Genomic DNA, 19,976 nt, shown 5'->3' with positions numbered 1-19,976 from the left:
TATTTACTTATGGACATGGTATAGATTTTATTATATCGATGGATTTGGATTTGGTTTTTATTCTACTACATGCCTGCCTGGAGGGCAGAAGAGGTGAGTTCGTCGGATTTGAACTTTACGAGTGTAGTGAAGTAGGGTGGATTTCGAGTCAGAGTATTATTTTTACTGTTTAATTATCTTAACTGCGTGGTTGTGACAGCCAGAGGCTGAATAGATTATATATAACTGCGTGGTGATGTTTTATTTTGTTGTTATTATTCCAGCCGCCTGTGGCTGAGGTATTTGTGAGATGTAGAAAAGTTTCAGATTGTCCACCGTACAGGGGAGATGCTGCCGAAATTTTCTCGGACAGGGACTCCTCTGGGGCGTGACAGCATTAGTTTGTTCATGGAGTTCAAATTCACTAAATAACTTGTCTAATTTTAAGGACGACAAATCCTTAGAGACTTTGTAGGCATCCACCATTGATGCCCACAATGTACTCCTAGGAAATGAGTTAAGAGCATACCTTATTAAATCTCTGTTTTCTACCTTTTGCCCGATTCCATGAAGGGAATTCAGAATATCTTGAATTCGAGCATGTAAAGAACTTGCCGTCTCTCCTTCCTGCATTTTCAAATTGTATAGTTTATTAAGTAACAAATCACGCTTACTTACCTTGGTTTCTGAGGTGCCCTCGTGAAGTTCGATCAGTTTCTCCCATAGTTCCTTTGCGGAGGAGAATGGACCGACTCTGTTGAGCTCTTCTTTGGTTAGACCGCACTGGATGGTGCAGGTGGCTTTGGCGTCGGCTTCCACTTTTTTGATAAATGCGGGCTCCCAGTTCTCACAGGATGTAGGCTTACCGTCTGTACCAGTTGGTAGTTGCAGTCCTGTTTTGACGATCATCCAGGTGTCGAATTGAATTTTTAGATATATCTCCATTCGCGTCTTCCAATATCCGAAGTCTTCTCCGGAAAATAGTGGGGGGCGAACGGTGCAATATCCTTCTTGTTGGGCCATTTAGATCTACTAAAACAGAAACAACAAGATCTATTCCAAGACTAATTCTTGGATTAGTAGTGCGGGAAGAAAAAAAATAATAGGCTCAAGTGGTATTGACCAACTTTGAGCAGAAAATCGATTCGTGAAAAGAAATTAGAATATAGCTATGAGGCTAAATTCTAATCGACTTCGAACAAAAAAAAACCACGAAAAAATTTGTCTCGAATAGTGGTTGCACTGATTCAAGACGACCCCGCTCTGATACCAATTGTTAGATCGAGAAGCGCTAGAGGGGGGTGAATAGCGCTCGTGGCTATTTTGTACGATTATCTGAAACGTAAGAATTATCGGAGTAATTAAGCAGCGGAATAAAACAAAACAAACACACCGAGACAGGAGGATTTTTACTTCGTTCGGAGCCTTGATCGACTCCTACTCAAAGGCCCGCAATCCTTGATCGCTTCCGGTGGGCAACAACTATAAGCTCGATAAAATGATTACAAGATGAAGTACAAGTAACTGGAAAAACTAGTTATACCGACGACAACAGTAGAATTTTGAAGCTTCGGGTCGTCGGAGACTTGTGGCAGCACTTCCGGGCATCTTTCGGAGCAGCACGTTGAAGAGAGAAGACTTGGAATTCGTTGGTTTGAAGTGCTGGTCGAAACCCCCTTATAAAGGGTGTTCAAGGCGCCTTGAAGGCTGTTCAAGGCGCCTCCATGCTGCCTGGTCTTCCGCGTGGATCAAAACTGACCTGGTCGAATTTCATCCATTCAAGGCGCCTTATATCCCTCTCAAGGCGCCTTCCAAGGCGCCTTCTGCCTTCTCCAAGGCGCCTCCAATGGTGCTTCGCAGCCAGCTCAGCCTTTGTACCCGAGGCGCCTCCAAGCTCCATGGAGGCGCCTCGGACACTGTTCATCCGAGTCTTTAGGTTGCTCCTTTGCTCCTGCAAGACACGTTAGTCCCCAAACACTATCCTGCAACACAAAGTTAGCACAATAAACATTATTGAAGAAGTATAGACAGTCCTCGGACTGTCCGAGTCTGACTTCGAATTTCCAACCCGAAACCCTAGGTCGACCCGACGCCTACTGTTCCCTCTACGGGGAACGCGTCCTCACCTACTCCACTCAGGAGATTTACCTGTTGCCAGTTGATCCTCCAGATTGACTGGACTTTTGCTCAACACTCGATGCTTCCGGACTTTCTGCTGGACATCCGCTTCCCCGGCTAGTCCAGTCTTTCACCTGGTTCGCGACACTAGGACTTTTCACCTAGGGTTACCACCCCCTAGGACTTTTGCCTGAAGCCATCGACCTGCCAAGACTTTCCGCATAGGGTTACCACCTCCTATGACCTAGGGTTACCGCCCCCTAGGGTTTTCCCTTTGCCTAACCGCAGCTAGGACTTTCCTGAAATCCTCAAGTAGACTTGTTAGACTACAAAACATCTTAACTTTGAATTCTTTGCCATTATCAAAACACGAGTCCGATCGTCGGATGCTTCCCACACCAACACAAATGGCCTCCTGTGTGGAGCTGGTCGATCGTCCCATCTATGGCGAGATCGAAGAGGCGCAGAGCTCGATCAGCGACCTTCTTGTTAAAAACATCCGAGCGAAGGTAACTCTTCTCCATAGCCTCGAAACGGCTAGACTCAACTTCTTGGTAGGTCTTCAAGATCGCTCGGGAGGCCTCCAGTTCATCCTTGGCGATAGCCAATGCAGTATCCTTGTACGTAAGTTAGTCGTGAAGGGTCGTTTCTTCGACCGATGGACTGTGTCGCTCGGCGACCAAGAAGTCCTCAGCTTCCTTAAGATTTTGGGCGAGGGCCCAGGCCTTCTTATTCTTCTCCTCGAGGTCTGCGATGGCCCAATTCTTTCGTGTGTTGGCCGACTCGATTTTATTATCAAAAGTGGTAACTTATTTATTGAGCCGAGCCAGCATGGTGGCCTACCCGGAGCTCTTCTCTCGTTCGACCTCGAGCAGTTTATTGCTCTTCTCCAGGTAGGCTTGCAATTTGGCCACCTCGGCATTTGTTTGTTCCTAAGTGGTGGAGAATTGGTCGCCCGATGCCTTCAGTTACTTTACTTCCTACTCCAAAAATGCGAGTCTTTGACACATGACCAGACTCTCCACCCAGTACTGCAAATAACAAGAGAATATCAGCCATTATCGGGAATAAATTATGCAAATGAAAAACTTACCCCAGTGGACATTTGGGTGTGGTATCCGCGAGTGCCCCCGGAGGCATCATCGCTGCACACGCCCGGGCATCTTCCCATATCTTGGCGAGCGGCACCTGGATGATGATCTGGTGCTCCGGAGCTCGAGACTCGGCACTAGACTCGTGCCATTCCTTGATCGACAAGTGCAAAATCGTAGTAATGTGGTGTTGGTCGCTCGGGGCTGACTGCGCAGAAGTGGCCCGCTCAGACGACCGTGATGAAGAAGCCGACCGGATGCCCAACTTCTTGGTCTTTGATTTTGGTGGCAGGAAGGCCACTGGTGGCGCGCAAACAGTCCCCTGAGGCAGACCGGACAGGGACGACATCCTATCTGACGACTCGGGGGGAGTGGGCTCTTGGACAGAAGCGAGGGTTGATGTCTCAACCCGTTCAACGGAGCGCACCCCCGAAGTAGCAGAGCGCGAGGAAGCCTCCGCCCAGCGCCTCTTGCGCCTGATCAGTGGCTCAACTAAGGAGGTTGAGTCTGAAGCCCCCTCAACTTTGATGACCGGCTGTCATTCAGAAGGTTGGGAGCCATCGGTCGCTCCACCACTTGCCAGAGCGGGAGCGGGCTCTCTCTCGTCCTACGGCTCCTCTTGCGAGCCGACCGGCTGGAGGCCCCGACTCTCTAGTTCTTCAACAGCGGTCGCATTGATCACGGCGTCTACAAGCATTGCCTTGCCAGCTAGACGTGCACGCAGCATGACTTTGGCTGCAAGAAAAGAAATAAGTTAGACTCAAAAGAAAAGGTGAAGCAGTTTCATACCTAGGCTGGACGAAAGCTTGGTTCGGATCGGACTCAGGCCGAAGATGTAAAGGACACCCTCCAGCAGCAACTTGTGGATGTCATACTTTTGACCGACCAACATAAAAGTTGCATTCAGGTAGTCCAATCGGCTCTTATATTTCTTCAATGGAGGTTGAGGCACCACGTCGAGCTATTAGTTTGTGGGGAAATCTGGCCGCTCGGGAAAATGCACAAAGAAGAAGTACTCCTTCCAGTGTTTATTGGAAGTTGACATTTTATTAAAGAAAACTAAGCCCACTCGGGCTTGGAAAAGAAAGGTCCTCGGCTCGGACGACTTGAGATAATAAAAGTAATGGAAGAGCTGGGGAGTGAGTGGAATGTCGTGCAGATGAAAAAGAACAATCATCCCGCACAATAGTCGAAAGGAGTTCGACGCTAGCTAGTGGAGGGAGACTCGGAAATATTTACACACGGAAGAAAAGAAGGGGTGGATGGGAAACTGCAGACCGACGGTAAAATGGTCCCGAAAGAAGGTACTACAGCCGGGCGGCGGAGAATTCGACCGATCGGAAGGGAGAAGGAAGGATGACTTCATACTCGGGAGGAAGCTCAAAAGCAGCCTTCAGACTCTCAGCATCACCGATGTCAAATCGGGACTCCGTAGAAGTGTACCATAGCCTTGGGATGCCTACGGAAGGCTGCGATGAACTTTCCATTGCAAAACAACGAGGAGATTCGAAGGACAGAAAACCTACTGGCGGGATTATCGCCGGAACACTTAAGATGCCGAAAAACTCAGAAGACAGGGAAGAGCAGACGCTGGAAGATGAAAAAACTCGGAGGTCAGTGCGATAGGGAGGAAGCTTATGAGATAAAGGTCGATGAAGAAAGGATGTTGGGGGAGGTCGTCGGAGGAGCAATAAGGGAATGTCGCTAGAGCACGAAGCAAGCGACACCAAAGAGCATGAACGTGAAATGCGCAAAAGCGGCGACACACACGACTTATAAGCCTGGGGGTCGGCCGATTGGAGCCTCCGATCTAGGTTGCAGAAACCCAAGAAAAGATCGGATCGTTGAATTCAAACCGCCAAATATCACATCAATACCCTGTCACGTCAGGCATGCAGCAACGACAGACGTGACATGTGGCACATCGCCATGGGTTGACATTTAATGAAGATGTGGGAGCGTGCTCAACATTAATGCACGGAGATTTGCACGATTTCCTAGAAATTTGGGTGACGTAAGCCCTGCTCGCAGTCGCCCTAGATAGCCAAAGACGAGATTTTACCAGTAAAACTTTTGTCGTGACGATCGGATTGAGAGAGCATACCTACGGTCGAACGACAAGCTTCAACAAGTCGATCGGCAGGGAACGGTCACCTCCCAATCAGAAATCGTATAGTGTCGAAGGCCGATCGGGAGGAAATCTGCTAAGACAATTGTCCAGTCAGTCGGACTTACAGCCTTATTCGACTAGACTTGAGGGGAAAGCTTGTGATGCGGTGATGATGAAGGGCCCCACCTCGCTGCTACGGTGGAGGTCAAAGGAGGTTAAAGTTAAGGTGATCAATGCGTAGATGGCATTAGCCGGGTGGGCAAAGCATGCCCCGACCGGGGATAAGGCTCCGACCCGTCGTCGTCTCTGACACTGGGAGCAATAAAACAACCGACGCTCAAGGGAGACAATGTGCAGAAGTCGAGCAGCTTCCCCGCTCAACCAGACAACATAGATCGATGTGCACAGTTTAACTTCGGCTGAGCGGCTATCCCGCTCGGCCTGGCAACATGCATCGGCTGAGCGACGACCCCGCTTGGCCTATCGTCGGGCTTCGACAATAATAAAATGAACCTTTGGTTGAGCAGGCACACATTGAGGAATAACGAGTTCTGATCGACCAGGCGAGGCACCAGAGCGACGAATCATCAGCCGAGCGGCCAACCCGCTCGGCCTAGCGTTACAGTGCATTGATATCCCTCAACATCCTTTTGGGAGTCGGTGCCGCCGACACCGGACATGTACTGCCAGGAAATCATACGACGGAAGCTTCCACTGTCACTTCATAGATATGCTCGGTCCGTTAAAGTATTGTGTTAGAGACACTTTACTGACAAGTCTTTTTAGGAAATGCTTTGAGAAGTATTTCTACCTTGGGAAGCGTGCATGCCCGCTTTCGGAGCTCTATATCAAGGGGGTCCAAGTATCAGCGGAGGTATGCGATATTCACTATTCGCGCTACAGTCTTCTTATTGCTCCGCTTCATTCCTCATCGCCGGTGACTGACTTGAGCGTTGGAGGGCTAACGTCGGGGACCCCTTCCTTAGCTCGGTATTGTCGTAGTTTATGTTGTAGGTCCGCGCGGAGTCCACAGGAGGTCAGTGTGAGCGTCACATCTCAAGCTTTCCATCTCTTCGACTTTCGGACAGGATCAAACGTTATTTTCAAACATTAATGAGCTGATTTGTAATGTATTCAAACTTTTTTATTTTGTTTAACGAATTATTCAAATTTATTCATTTAATTAATCATATATATATCGAACGAATATAAATAACTTTTTACCAAATCAAACATCAAACTTCTTCATGAATATAATTCAGTTCATGCCCTACATATAACAATCATAGGTTACATCTATTTATGTCCAATAGTAACAGAGGTAATAGTGGAGGTCTAGTCGGTTCCAATGGCCAGTTATTTAAATTAATAATAATAATAATAATAATAATAATAATAATAATAGTAATAGTAGTGAATGTCTTGAGATGACTTTGTAGCTAGCCTATTGAGCTGGGGAACATAGAGAGAAGATCTTGGAGAGATCGGAGAGTAGAGCTCATGGAGCTTTGAATGGCGATAGTTCAAAGAGGAGAGTTTATGCCTTAGAACACATGTGATAATGGATTGGAGCCAGATCAGTATGACCTACTGATTTAAGAAGATAATTCAGAGTATCGCAATCAATTCTTAAAACGTATGTACATTCCGAAAAATATTGATTTATTTAATAACTTTGGGTTAGACCAGTCAACTCAATGATAACTTGATAGTTCAAAACTTATGAAGTGACGGTATGACAACGTGGGTCATGTCTCCTTATTAATAAGTGTTATAATATTTATCGTCCCATATAAAATTTATGTGCCATATATGAACACCTTTATTCATGATGAGATCCTCCATATCTCTTTTCATGATCTGCTTTTGGACGTCTTTTTAACCTGGTACGATGATTAATACATAAAATATTGTCATATAAAATGTTGGGGTCGAAATTTGGCATGATTGAATATAACCTCCCTCATGTCTTGGTCATTTGTATTAATGACTAGTAACTACCCGTGATTTACCTTTTCCGTGTTGACCTAGAGACGTGGATCAAAATTTAATCCAACTTTTACGGATTAAAAGATTTATTTCTTTTTCATTTTTTAATATTCATTTTAACATTAACCTTCAATTTTTTAATATTCATTTTAACATTAACCTTCATTTTTTTAATCCAATCAAAAATATATCATCAATTCAATTTTATTTATTAGTTTTAAATTTTACTTTTAATTTTTTTAAATTTTTTAATAAACTCACCTAGTCCATGCATCATGCATGACACACCAGGTGAGATTTTTTTTTTTATTATTTATTTATAAAATTTTATTTTATTTGTTTTTTTATAAACAAACACGTTGAATTGCTTAACACGTTCAAAGCCACATTGGCATTAACATCAGATTACATTGATTTTAACACCAATATATGGATTATAACCCCTAACAACTCACCAATGTGGAAGCACTTAGTAGGGTATAATCAAATCGAGCTAAGTCAAATAATAACAAACTCGAGCTCAGATCGATATACCTAAGTTCGAGTTGGGCGAGTTCGATTTAAACTTTAATTCTTAAGCTCGAGTTCAATCTCGACTCTTAATAACATTAAATAGTTCGTGAATAGCTCAAACACGATTTGATCAAATCATCTTGTTTAAAAATTAAATAAACTTAGTTGGAATTCGATCTGAAAATGGTTCATTTAAAAATTAAATAAACTTAGTTCAAAAATGATTTACTTAAAAGTTAAACGAGCTTATTCATTAATATATAATATTTATAATTTATGTAATATATATCTCATGAATTAAATACTGTTAAACTCGAACTCGATCGACTTGATAATATTTTCTGCTCGAGCTCGGCTCATTAATTTAATCGAATGAACTCGAATAATTTTTTTTTTCAATCGAGACCCCAATAATTCACGAATAACATAACTCATTTACATCCCTATCCTCTAGATTCTCCACCCTGCTTTTCATTATCAAACACCCCTTTCTATAATAAACGTATCCTTCTAAATATTGTCATTATCAACTTGGTTTTATACTTAATATAATAAAAATATCCCTCTGTTTTTTCTCTTGCTTAACACAGAACATTAAATTTGTGAATTTTCTTCTTTACCTCTCCTCTAGTTTTCAAAGCTTTGAAAGTTTATCAAGAATCAAAATTTATAGTACTCCAATTTTAAACTGTGCATCAACTTATGACCCAAGCTGGGACAATAAATGGTTTAGATGGTGCTGCTAGTTTTTGAGGGTTGGATTCACTTGGCTTGCCCGATCAAAGTTTACCTCTAATTTTAATATCAACCTAGTTTCTAATATTGATGATTTATTGTCCTATTAGGAGATATCCGAATCTTCTTTTTTACCTATTGCTTTGCCTATAAGTTGCATACCAACATTGTCAATTCTAGGGCTACCATCCATAACGCAACCTTCTTATTAAATTTAAAACATTTTAGATCATCAAATAATATAATGATATTGCTGAACAAAAACACTCATAAATATCTAATTCATTTGAATGCACTTTTGAAATTAATAACACATGGATCACTGAAGATAAGGTTAACACCTCAACCCAGACTTGTTAAAAAATTGAAGTAATTACTAGTTTACTACCCAATTCAAAAAGAGAGACATCACCACCTACCATCTAGTACTAATGTTCGACATGAAATAGAGTCAAACTTAAGTTAGTTGATCATATCAAAATTATTATAGGGTACTTACACTCTGCTCATAGTATTGTCAATTTTTATGTATGAGACTAAAAAGAATTTTAGATTTCTAATTAATTAATAAGAAAAATTCTTAATAATATGCAGCAACTGAGTCTCGAACTCTAGATTACTAATTTATTAATGAGAAAAATTCTCAATAATACATCGTAACTGAGTCTCAAATTCTAAATCACTGATTGATTGATGAGAAAAATCGCAATAATACACGATAGTTAACTCTTGAACTCTAGATTCATATTGATAGGTTTGTAGAAATTACTAATAAATCTTGATATATAGACACACACGAGCATACGTGTGACATGTGCTCGAGTAGCCAGGCACCTCGTGTGTTGCTTTTTTGTGTGCGTGTTTTTTTTTATTTTTTAAAATCTTAAATTTCTTAAATCCTAAACTTAAAATATTATACCTTAAATTTTAAATCTTAAACCCTAAAAAAATTAAGCACCCTAAATATTATATCATAGATATTAAATATTATACCCTAAATCCTAAATCTTAAACCTAAAAAAAAAATTACACATCTTAAATACTATATATCCGAATGAGCATCTAAAATTTTTTCATTTTACTTTTTTTTAGTTTGAACACTATAAAGCAACCTCTCTCTAATTGGTTTAATGTCAGAGTTAAAAAAATAAACAAAAAAAAATCTCTATCTGAGACGCCTGGATATATATAAGTACCTCAATCAAAATAAAAAAAAACAAAATTTACAATTAAGATGCCTTGATTTTATCAAAATAGTATATAGTTGATTAGATTTGAACCATCGCTGAACTCTGTAAGTTAAAATTTCTATTAAAATAATACATAGAAATAAATTAATATTTAAAAATATTTAAATAATAAAAATAGCAAGATTTGAATATTAGTTCAATGATATTTTAAAATAGTAAGTGCCTATTTGTATTCCAAATTCGAACAAATATTTAAGTGTTTTCATGACTTTTTTACTTTTTAGGCCTGAGGATTGTCTTCTTACCTTTCTTTCGGATTTAGTGGAGGCCACCAACCATGCTGCGGCTGAGTCGGCTGACCCATGTCGTGCACCCCCTGTCACGTGCCTAACCAACGCACTTAATCACATGCACAGGGAACGATCCGAGCCCGGTCCCCACCAGCACATATTTTACCCGAGGATGATTTATAATACAATTATAGCCGGATGATAATCATAATTAATTGGTTGTGATTTTTTTAAATTCATATTCCTATTTAAGAGGGGCGTCCTCTGAGTGACCTTCAATTACATATCTCGATCTAAATTATAACCTAAATAAGAAGGTAAACATAAGGAAATCACAATCAATTGTGATTGTGATCTTACCGCAATTGGATTATGGATCATCTCCTTTGATGCGACGATAGGAGGAGGCTCACCTGACACGGGGTCACCGGATAAAGTGGAGGTCAAAGTCAAGATCAACACCCTAGTGTCAAAGGGTCGAACGGAGGATACATGCAACGGCTAGTCGAGACATGTAGGACTCGATCGACGGGAGACATGTCCGGATGGACAAATCCTTCCAACTCGGGAGAATATCATAGACAAGCGCCCAAGTCATATTACCAAGACGTCGAGGGAGACCAAATAGTTTGTCTGAATTGAGGAAGTCAGGTTACTACACACACCGCATGCAAGAGCAACTGAAGTTGATAGATTAAAGGACTCCCAGCTAAACGGATACCCGCTCGACCAAGTAGCGGAATCTGATCATGGACAGAGCGGAGTCTTGGGCAAGCGGTTGATCCGCTTGGGCAAGCAACAAGATTGTGGTTCTTGTGACATCATATCATAGGACATCATGGAGGATATGATCACAAACATGTTGGAGGACGTGATCACGAACATATCGAAAAATGTGCCCACGCTTCGAGGAACGTCCACATCGTCCATCAGGACTATATATAAATGGGAGTTCATCATTGATGGGGGTACGTGTGATTGACTATTTACGTATAATTCTACTATTTTACTTTTCTATATTCCAATAACTGATTTGAATGTTAGAGGATCAATATTAAAAACTCTTTCTTTAACTCAGCACTGATATCATTTATTTTACGGAATAGAGTTGAATCTACATCTGATAAGTAAAATTGTCATATCTGAATTTTCCACTTGTCCATTTTTAGATACGATCACCCTTGTAAAAAAAAACTGCATCATAGGATCCGATCCGGGTCCCCACGGGTCAGAGAGGATGACAACTTTATTATACTTAGATGAATGGTAAATTCCTGAAGGAGACATTTTCTTCAAGAAAAAAAAATTTCTTCCGTTCTCTGACCATTTGACAGCCTACTGTAACTTGACCAGTGATCCAAACATGCCGTTCATTATATATATATAATTCAAATATCCACTTAGATGTAATCAATTTAATTTAGTTTCAAGGAATTTTTTTATTTTTTTTGAATGAATCCACTAAATAAAACGGCATTACGTAGGGACCACAGGACCAGAAATAAAAATCATGGGGAAGATCTGAACTGCATTTGGTGCGTAAATTAATGCTATCAAAATAATTCGAACCGAATTTATAAAGACGGTCCAAACCAACGCCGTGTACTCTGTTCCAGATCTCTCCGGATTTTGCGATTCCGGTGATCTTCTGTCTTTGCCATGGGTTCCAACGCCGCCGAGGCCGCCTCTGCGTTTCAACTTACGCCGGAGGAGGACGATGAGGCGTGCGTTCGCGCCCGCCAACTCACCACCGGCGCTGTCCTCCCCATGGTCCTCAAGACCGCCATCGAGCTCGGCCTCCTCCAGATGCTCGTCGACTCCGGCCCCGCGGCGGCGCTGGGTCCCGACGAGATCGCCGCTCGCCTGCCCACGCAAAACCCCTCGGCCCCCGACATGATCGACAGAATTCTCCGCTTGCTCGCCGCCAACGACATCGTCCGCTGCGCCGCCGCCGAAGGCGGCCTCCGGAAGTACTCCCCGGCTCCCATCTGCAAGTACCTCACTGACAACGCCGCCGCTGCCGGATCCCTGGGCAATCTAGTCTTGATGCATCAAGATAAAGTCATGATAAACATTTGGTGCTAAAACTGATCCCTCTGTTCGATTTCTTTCGCGAAATATAGCAAACGATTATTTTTGACGGCGAATCGAAACAGGCACGGCTTGAAGGAGGCGATCCTGAACGGCGGCCACCCAGTGCTGGCGGCGTACGGCATGACGACGTTCGAGTACCAAGCCGGCGATCCGCGGTTCAACAAGGTGTTCAACAACGCGATGAAATCCGTCTCCTCCCTCGTCGTCAAGCATCTCCTTCCCAAATACAACGGCTTCGACGGCGTCGGAGTTCTCGTCGACGTCGGCGGAAACGTCGGCGGCAACATCCACATGATCACCTGCTTCCACCCCCACATCAAGGGCATCAACTTCGACCTCCCTCACATCATCGCCGGCGCTCCGCCGTTGCCAGGTCCCAATACTAATTACTCACACACATCGTCAAAAGTAGTAATTAATCACGGCGATTCATTATACCGCAGGAGTCGAGCACCGTGGCGGAGACATGTTCGAATCAGTTCCCGCCGGCGACGCCATTTTCCTCAAGGTTCTAAAGCTTAAAACACACAATAATTAGCTACCATGTTGTCGATTTAATTTGCCCTGCATAACAAGTCGTCCTGCAGTTGATTCTCCATGACTGGAGCGACGAGCTGTGCGTGAAACTGCTGAAGAACTGCTGGAAATCGTTGCCAGAGAAAGGCAAGGTGATCGTGGTGGAGGTCGTCGTTCCGGCGGTGCCGGACTCGAGCGCAAAGTCGAAAGCCATCCTCCAGTTGGACCTGTGCATGATGGCGTACAACGTGGGAGGGAAAGAGAGAACAGAGGAGGAGTTCAGGGCTCTGGCGGTCGCCGCCGGCTTCCGCGGCTTCAATCTTTCTCCGGTGTTTGCCGACTCTTTTGTCATGGAATTCATCAAATAGATTGACTCACGTCTTCTTATGTATCGATTTCTTGATCCAGATCAATAAACTTTGTGGGTGTTTTTCATGATCTGTTGAATATGAGCTCGCAGATCTATCTCACTTTCTTTCTGGGTGTTTAATCTGTTGAAATCGAACAGAAATTTCATGGAGTTTTGCAGTCGATCGACATGAGGCTGCCTGTTTCCGCATGATGGCTCTGGACAAAATGTCGATAAAGTTGCTTGTTTTTTTACTAGTGGGGTTGCGTCTTGCCCACCATAATGTTAAAAAACGGGTTGTGTGTTGGTCATCATAATATTAAAAAAATAATTATTTCAATTAGACTCACCCATTATTTCTGCCATTATTTCTGGGATGATTAATTATCTTTGGAATTAACGATTCGATTTTATGAAAATATTTTATCAATCAAGATAAATCAGAAAATACATACGATATTTAATTCAGCATCTTTTAATTACGTCTCATATTTTTTAAAAAAAAATTCTATAAATATATCATAATTAACATTCGAATTATGAATTATTCTGAATATTCTATCGCACCACCACGATCCGGAGACTTAATTTATCTGCGTTAGCTAGGTTTAAATCTATCTAAAGGTTTTTTAAAAATAAAAAATTAAAAATTAAAAAAAAAATCCAAAGGGTGGTTTTAAAATTGAGATATCCAAAAAGCTTTTCCCTCTCATTTCTTTGTTTCACGTGGCTACAGCATTCTTGATATTATAAACTACAATTTAATTTTCTAAATCTTTTCTAGTATCGAAATTTATTATTTTAAATAAAGAATAATTTGTTTATAGTTTGGTGGAGGCAAGGAATCTTTTTGTAATTTGATGGAGACATTTCCAATGATGCTTGACACGTGCCAATGAGACATATTATTCTTAACTTCACCTTAAAATTTAATAGAATATAATGAAGTGCACTTTGTTATCATTATCATAAATTGCACTTCACTCTTAAAAATATTAAAATATTACTCCATTTATATTATTTTATATAAAATATCTCTATGTTAGAGTAATTTTAATTTAAATTTAAAATTATTTTGATCAAATTACTCAATTTTAGGACTATTTTGACTGGAAGAATTTCAACTTTACAGTTGTTTTGACCAAAGTTGATCAAGCTACTTTGACTAAAATTATTCCCAGATGATTAGACTGGTAGTTCAGAGTATTATAATTAGATCAGTTGAGAATAAATAATATTTTGGATAATAAATTATAGATCATATATTTTTTTTTCAATGATAAAGATAACAAACAAACTAAAAATGAGAAGGACGTCTCAAATTAAGCGAAATATTAGAAGAGATATTTTTTTCTAAGAAAAAAAATTAAATAGAGACCCCTTTTATAATTTTATTCTAAAAATACTCCTCAATTTAATATTGTTGTAACATGTATAAACTACCAGACAGCTTCTGTGATGTGTTTAAAGTACTTTTATGATTAAAAATTTACACTGTATAAAAGTTATTAGGTAGTTACTATAACATGTACGTAGAAGCTATGCAATAGCTGCTATAATCTGTTGAGGGTGAGTTTAAGATTTAAGATTGTAACAAGTACATAATAGCTTATACAACTATTTTAAAATTATTTTGATAAAGTTTAAATAATTTTAACTAAGTTAGTAAATAGTATTTTAATATACAAATATTAAAAGATCCTAAACCTTAAATTTTAAATCCTAAACTCATATTAAATATATTATAATACCTACTGAATAGTTTGTATACGTTATTACAATTGCTACTATCTTAAATCCTAAATTCATACTAAATACATTGTAGTACTTACTGAATAGTTTGTATACATTATAACAACTACTGTGTAGTTTTTACATATTGTAATAACTACAGGGTAGCTTGTATACAATATAAATCTTAAATTCTAAATTCACCGACAGTTATTTGGTAGCTTCTACATGTTATAGTAATTACCTGATAATTTCTACATGTTGTAGAAGTTATTCGATAGCTTCTATATATCGTAAAGTTTCTCGATAACTTCTATAACAATATTGGATTAATAGGTATTTTTAAAATAAAATTACGAGGAGACACCCATTAATTTTTTTTAAAAAAAAACTAGATGTGCTTTCGATGATTCCTACAATTTAGGACGTTCTGTTAAATTTTTGTCCAAAATATTAAGGAGCATTGCCTACTGAATTTATAAATTTATATTTAAAGTTATGAAATTTAAATAGAAAACTATTGCTATTGGCAAATATTAAATATATTTTAAATTATATAATTGTTTTGAAAGGATAATGAAAAAGCTTTTTGATTGTATATTTATAATAACTTATATAAAATCTGAATTATAAAAAATATATTTATGAATCTATTTATGAAAAGGAATAATTATAATCAATTTATTTAAATTTATATTTTAAAATATAAATGAAAATGAATTGTAAACCTAAATTTAATCATAAAAAAAGTCATGCTCATATTTCATTATATAATTTCTCTTTTAAAACTTTATACTCGTTTTAATTAATTTTATATCTCAATAATGCCCGCTAATTGGAAACTATATTAATCCTATAATTATTACAATTGTAATTGTTTAATTATACATGTGAAATATTTTACTCGTTAAGTAATAATTAGTAACTTTATAATACTAGTAATAACTAGTAACTTATAATCACATCATTAAAAATTAAAAAAATATGTTACCATCGAATGCAAATTTTAATAAGTTACTAATTATTCTTCGCTTTAAATTAATCATCCATTATTTATTCCTATTTATTCCTTTATATTAAATTTCAAATTAATTTCAAATTTAATTGTTCAATTGATCTTCCATATCTGTATATTTTTTAATTTCATTACTATATAATCTAATTACTTGGCTTGGCACATGAATCCTCCTAAACTCGTCTAATTAATCTCTCAACCATCTTCGATACCGACTTTGTTAAATTCCTCGTTAGAAATTTACACATCATACTTAAGAAAAAACACCCAAAATCAAATTAGAAATCAATGCCATTATTCATCATTAAAAGCTAAAACCTCTAGTTAGAAATATGCACATTAACCTTGAGAAAAAATAACCAAAATCAAATTTGAAATCACTAGTGATAACGTTCAATTGTTGAGTCTTGTATACGAAAAGTGAGGTAGATTTTGTCCTTTAAACTTTTCCTTCTAAACCTATGTTTAGAGAATGGGATTGACTCTTCTGTCCGATTGGTTCGGAACATTTTCTTTTCTATTTCTGATAAGAAAAGGAGGCAAGTGGACAAAACTTTAGGTTAATACCTTGTATGGTTTTCAAGGATCTCAATTTGTTTGCTATATTCATGGCTTCTATTCGCTAAAGTTTAAGTGCTCATGTCAAAATGGAATTTTCATGCCTACTAATTGAGATTGCCAATGGAGGAGGGAATGGGCTTGTGAAATGCACACTATGAATCTATTTTGTTAGATTGCAAAGTATACTAAAAGTTGATTGTCTAAAGTAGAGTGCTCTATTTGGATATTCCACAACTTCAATACACTTTAATAAAAGTAAGAAACTTTACTTTTTCTATTAAAATATCCTTAAAATGTGTTTTATATATATATATATATATATATGAAACACATTTTAAGGATATTTTCATAGAGAAAAAGTTTTCTGTATGTTCTTATCTTGCACACTTCTGTATGATTCTTATAGGTTTGGGCATCTAGGTGTCCATCCGGAATGGACATCTGGGCGCTCGGACCCGTGAAAATCACTCAGGAGTATGTAGGATAAGGGTGCAGGGTATCTCTCTCTCTCTCTCTCTCTCTCTCTCTCTCTCTCTCTCTATATATATATATATAGTTTTCACTTTCTTTAGCCTAAACCCTAAAGCATAAACTTTAAAAAAAATTAACACTAAGTGTTCACGGATAGGTATGTGACATAACATTTCCGTGTATATATATTATTTTTAAGAATAAAATATCTTAGTGGAATATAATATTTCAATAATTTCATAATAATACTAATTCTGAAGGGTAGTCTTAACGCCACGATAAAATTATTGTTATGTGACTATTGGAATTTTATTGATTTGATAGTATTGGCAGTGATGATCCAATAACTTGGTCCAATTAATCAGCTCAACAATGTGTCGTTGACTTGAACTGATGGAGAGTATGGTGACGTTGAGCTTGTCCCATTTATACTCTTGAAAACATCATGTTTATAAATATCATCATGCATGAATAACAATAAGACTGCGTGGATATCAAATAGACAAAAATAAGATGAAACGATAAATGGTCAAGCTCAAAGGTAGATCCGCTACCTTAGCGGCCCCCCTAGTGTCGATCCCACGGATATGGAATAAATGGTCAAACTCAAGAAGCAACATAGAGTAGATATCAAGATAAAAATAACTACTATGCAACCAATACAAATAACAGATCATACATTAAGGTCAAAGAAACGATAAATGGTAAGAGAAAAACCCTAACTGCAGTTAGGAAAGAGAAAAATCCAAGTGGATCAAGGTGGACCATACATGATGATCATAAGTCCAATGGAAAGTAGACAAAGAGAAAGTCCAAGTGGGTCAAAGGTTGACCTGACACTTGATATATGAAAAAGTCCAAGTGGATCAAAAGGTTGACTAAACACTTGGTGGGGAAGACCCAACATGTCATAGTTGAACAGATGTTGGGCAAGGAGAACCCTAGATTGGATCAAGTGAGTTACGATTGATCAATCAATTAGAAAATTAATTGGGATATGCTAATTGATTGGGTAATCGATTAGAGTGGCGTTTCTCACAAGGTGCCGGAATTGATTGGGGCAATTGATTATAGCTATGTTAATTGACTAGGATAATCGATTAAGAAGATCTTAATCGATTAGGTAGTTTGTGAATTGATTAAGAGTTGTTTGTCGTGAGAAGCACAGTGAGTTGGGGAATTGATTGGCCAATCGATTCAATCCAAACCAATCGATTGGCATAATCAATTGGGAGAAGTTCACGAAGCACAGTAGGGTTTGGAATCAATTGAGCAATCAATTAAGACTCTGTTAATCGATTGAGCTAATCAATTAAGACTTTTTCAAGAAAACAAAAGGTTGGGGAATTTATTGGGTAATCGATTAAAGTTTTCTGAATTGATTGAGATGACTCATCAATCAATTAGGGTTCAAAAAAGGATGTGTTCTATAGGTGTTCGAAAGGTCAAATGTCGTGGCAATCGATTAGGGAAAAACTGAATCGATTGGATGGTGTCAAAGAACCCTAGAAAAGGATTTTTGTGAATATTTTGAAGTATCTCTTGGAAGCATTCAAAGCTGTCAATTCTTGAGCTTTTGGAAGACTAGTGTTGCTGCACTTTCCAATCGATCAAGAGGCAATCCATAGCAACAAAAGATCAAGAGCAAGGTTCCTTATTGTTGTATCTATTTACTTGTTCTTGTTGTATCTTCTTGTATTTCCTTATACGAGGCTTCTCCATCTCCAGGAAGGAGGTATTCATAGTGGAGCTATGAGTGTGAGAGCGGATCCTTTGATTAGTCACCTAAAAGAGGTGAAGATAAAGTAAATCGGAGGTGTTAGCGTTACGGAGTCTTTGCTTCGAGTATCCACTGCAAATCATCATAGAAGAAGCAAAAGAATATATAAAAAAAATATTGTGACATTTCATTTCATTCACCCCCCTCCCGCCTCTAGCTCTCGGAGTGTAATAACAATTGGAAACTTTACCAAGTAATCCAAAGAGTCAACCTATGGGTTAGTAGAAAATGGGAGAACTTGATTAATCAATCAACAATTACCCAATTCGAATCATGCACCCTCTGAATTCCATCGTACTCTATTTACCATTTTTCCACTTAGGTATAAAATCTTTCAAAGTAATCCTGCTAGTCTCTAATCCTCTCTGTTGTGTTACTTTGATATTCTGCCTTCACTTGTTGACACTCTAAGTATTGAGTTGTAAAGTCAGTGAGGTTCTTCTTCATACCGTTCCACTAGTAGGAGCATTTTTAGGTTTTGATACATACAGGTACCTCCCAGATGAACCGCGAATCATGATTAATTTACTTTCAAGAGTAGACCTTCTTTAACTAGGTTTGCCTCAAGAGCACATAGTCTTGAGCTATTAAGTGGGGATCACATTTGGTGAGTCAACTAAACTCCACTTTGAATCCATTAGCTACTTAAGATTCAGGAACTCTTAACGATGAGTTATACAAATGGAGGTAGAGAAGTTCTATCTCTCAAAAGCCTCTCAAAATAATCATCAAGTGATCCTTTGTCCCCTGAATGTCATCTTCTACGTCTTCCACAAAGTGATGCCATAGTCTTGTAAGTGTTAAGCAATAAACTCCATCTTTTTTGCATCAGTGTAGGTCATATATCTGAATGTACCTTCTAGATTATCCAATCAGGTATGAGCAATCCATGGTCGAACTTCCCATGAAATGGGATACATCGATCCTCTATTGATTGAGATAGTATTGATATACGCATCTTATCCATTACCCAATGGTGTTATCGAATAATGGACAAGATGTATATTATCACATCAAAATCAATGCAACATTTATCCTCTATTGATTGGGTAATGGATAAGATATGTATACCAATACTATCCCAATCAACAAAGGATCGTTGTATCTTCTTTAGCGACGATAAGAAACTGAAGTTGCAGGATAACTTTTGGGATTAAATGCGCTTTCAGTGCTATGGAAGGCACCTTCAACACACAATAAAAGAGCATTTGGACTAAGACATCATACAAAACTGATTTACAAGCTTATACATGTTTATTCAATGCTCCAAGTGCTATGACTTCTTGTTGCTGCTCTACTACGACGCTATTGTACCTGACCACTGCTGAGGAGCCATCCAAGACCGAGTCTAATTTGATCATCTACGAAAGTATTGGGTAACAAATTTTAATATTGTACTTAAATTATTATATAAAGGAAAGCGTAGCGTGTTACACTTTTTCGA

At 38.7% G+C, this 19,976-nt stretch overlaps 1 protein-coding gene across 1 annotated transcript; it reads left to right on the top strand.

Moving 5' to 3' along the window:
- The first annotated feature begins 11,554 nt into the window (after positions 1-11,554).
- Positions 11,555-13,060, top strand: LOC122032468 (caffeic acid 3-O-methyltransferase-like). The gene is made up of 4 exons (XM_042591754.1): positions 11,555-12,093; positions 12,172-12,482; positions 12,553-12,617; positions 12,697-13,060. The coding sequence occupies exons 1-4, from the start codon at positions 11,675-11,677 to the stop codon at positions 12,991-12,993; spliced, it is 1,092 nt and encodes a 363-aa protein (XP_042447688.1). The 5' UTR covers positions 11,555-11,674; the 3' UTR covers positions 12,994-13,060.
- Positions 13,061-19,976: the final 6,916 nt, after the last annotated feature.

This window comes from Zingiber officinale, chromosome 11A, assembly GCF_018446385.1.
Source record: "Zingiber officinale cultivar Zhangliang chromosome 11A, Zo_v1.1, whole genome shotgun sequence".
Lineage (NCBI taxonomy): Eukaryota > Viridiplantae > Streptophyta > Magnoliopsida > Zingiberales > Zingiberaceae > Zingiber > Zingiber officinale.
The sequence above is the reverse complement of the archived record's forward strand: the minus strand, read 5'-3'. Positions and strand labels throughout refer to the sequence as shown.

What these genes read in the sequence shown, in the direction of transcription:
- LOC122032468 (XM_042591754.1), top strand. Translation starts at nt 11,675, where the DNA reads ATGGGTTCCAACGCCGCCGAGGCCGCCTCTGCGTTTCAACTTACGCCG. An exon ending in AAAGTCATGATAAACATTTG is followed by an intron (nt 12,094 to 12,171) that starts GTGCTAAAACTG and finishes GAATCGAAACAG; the next exon opens with GCACGGCTTGAAGGAGGCGA. An exon ending in GCGACGCCATTTTCCTCAAG is followed by an intron (nt 12,618 to 12,696) that starts GTTCTAAAGCTT and finishes GTCGTCCTGCAG; the next exon opens with TTGATTCTCCATGACTGGAG.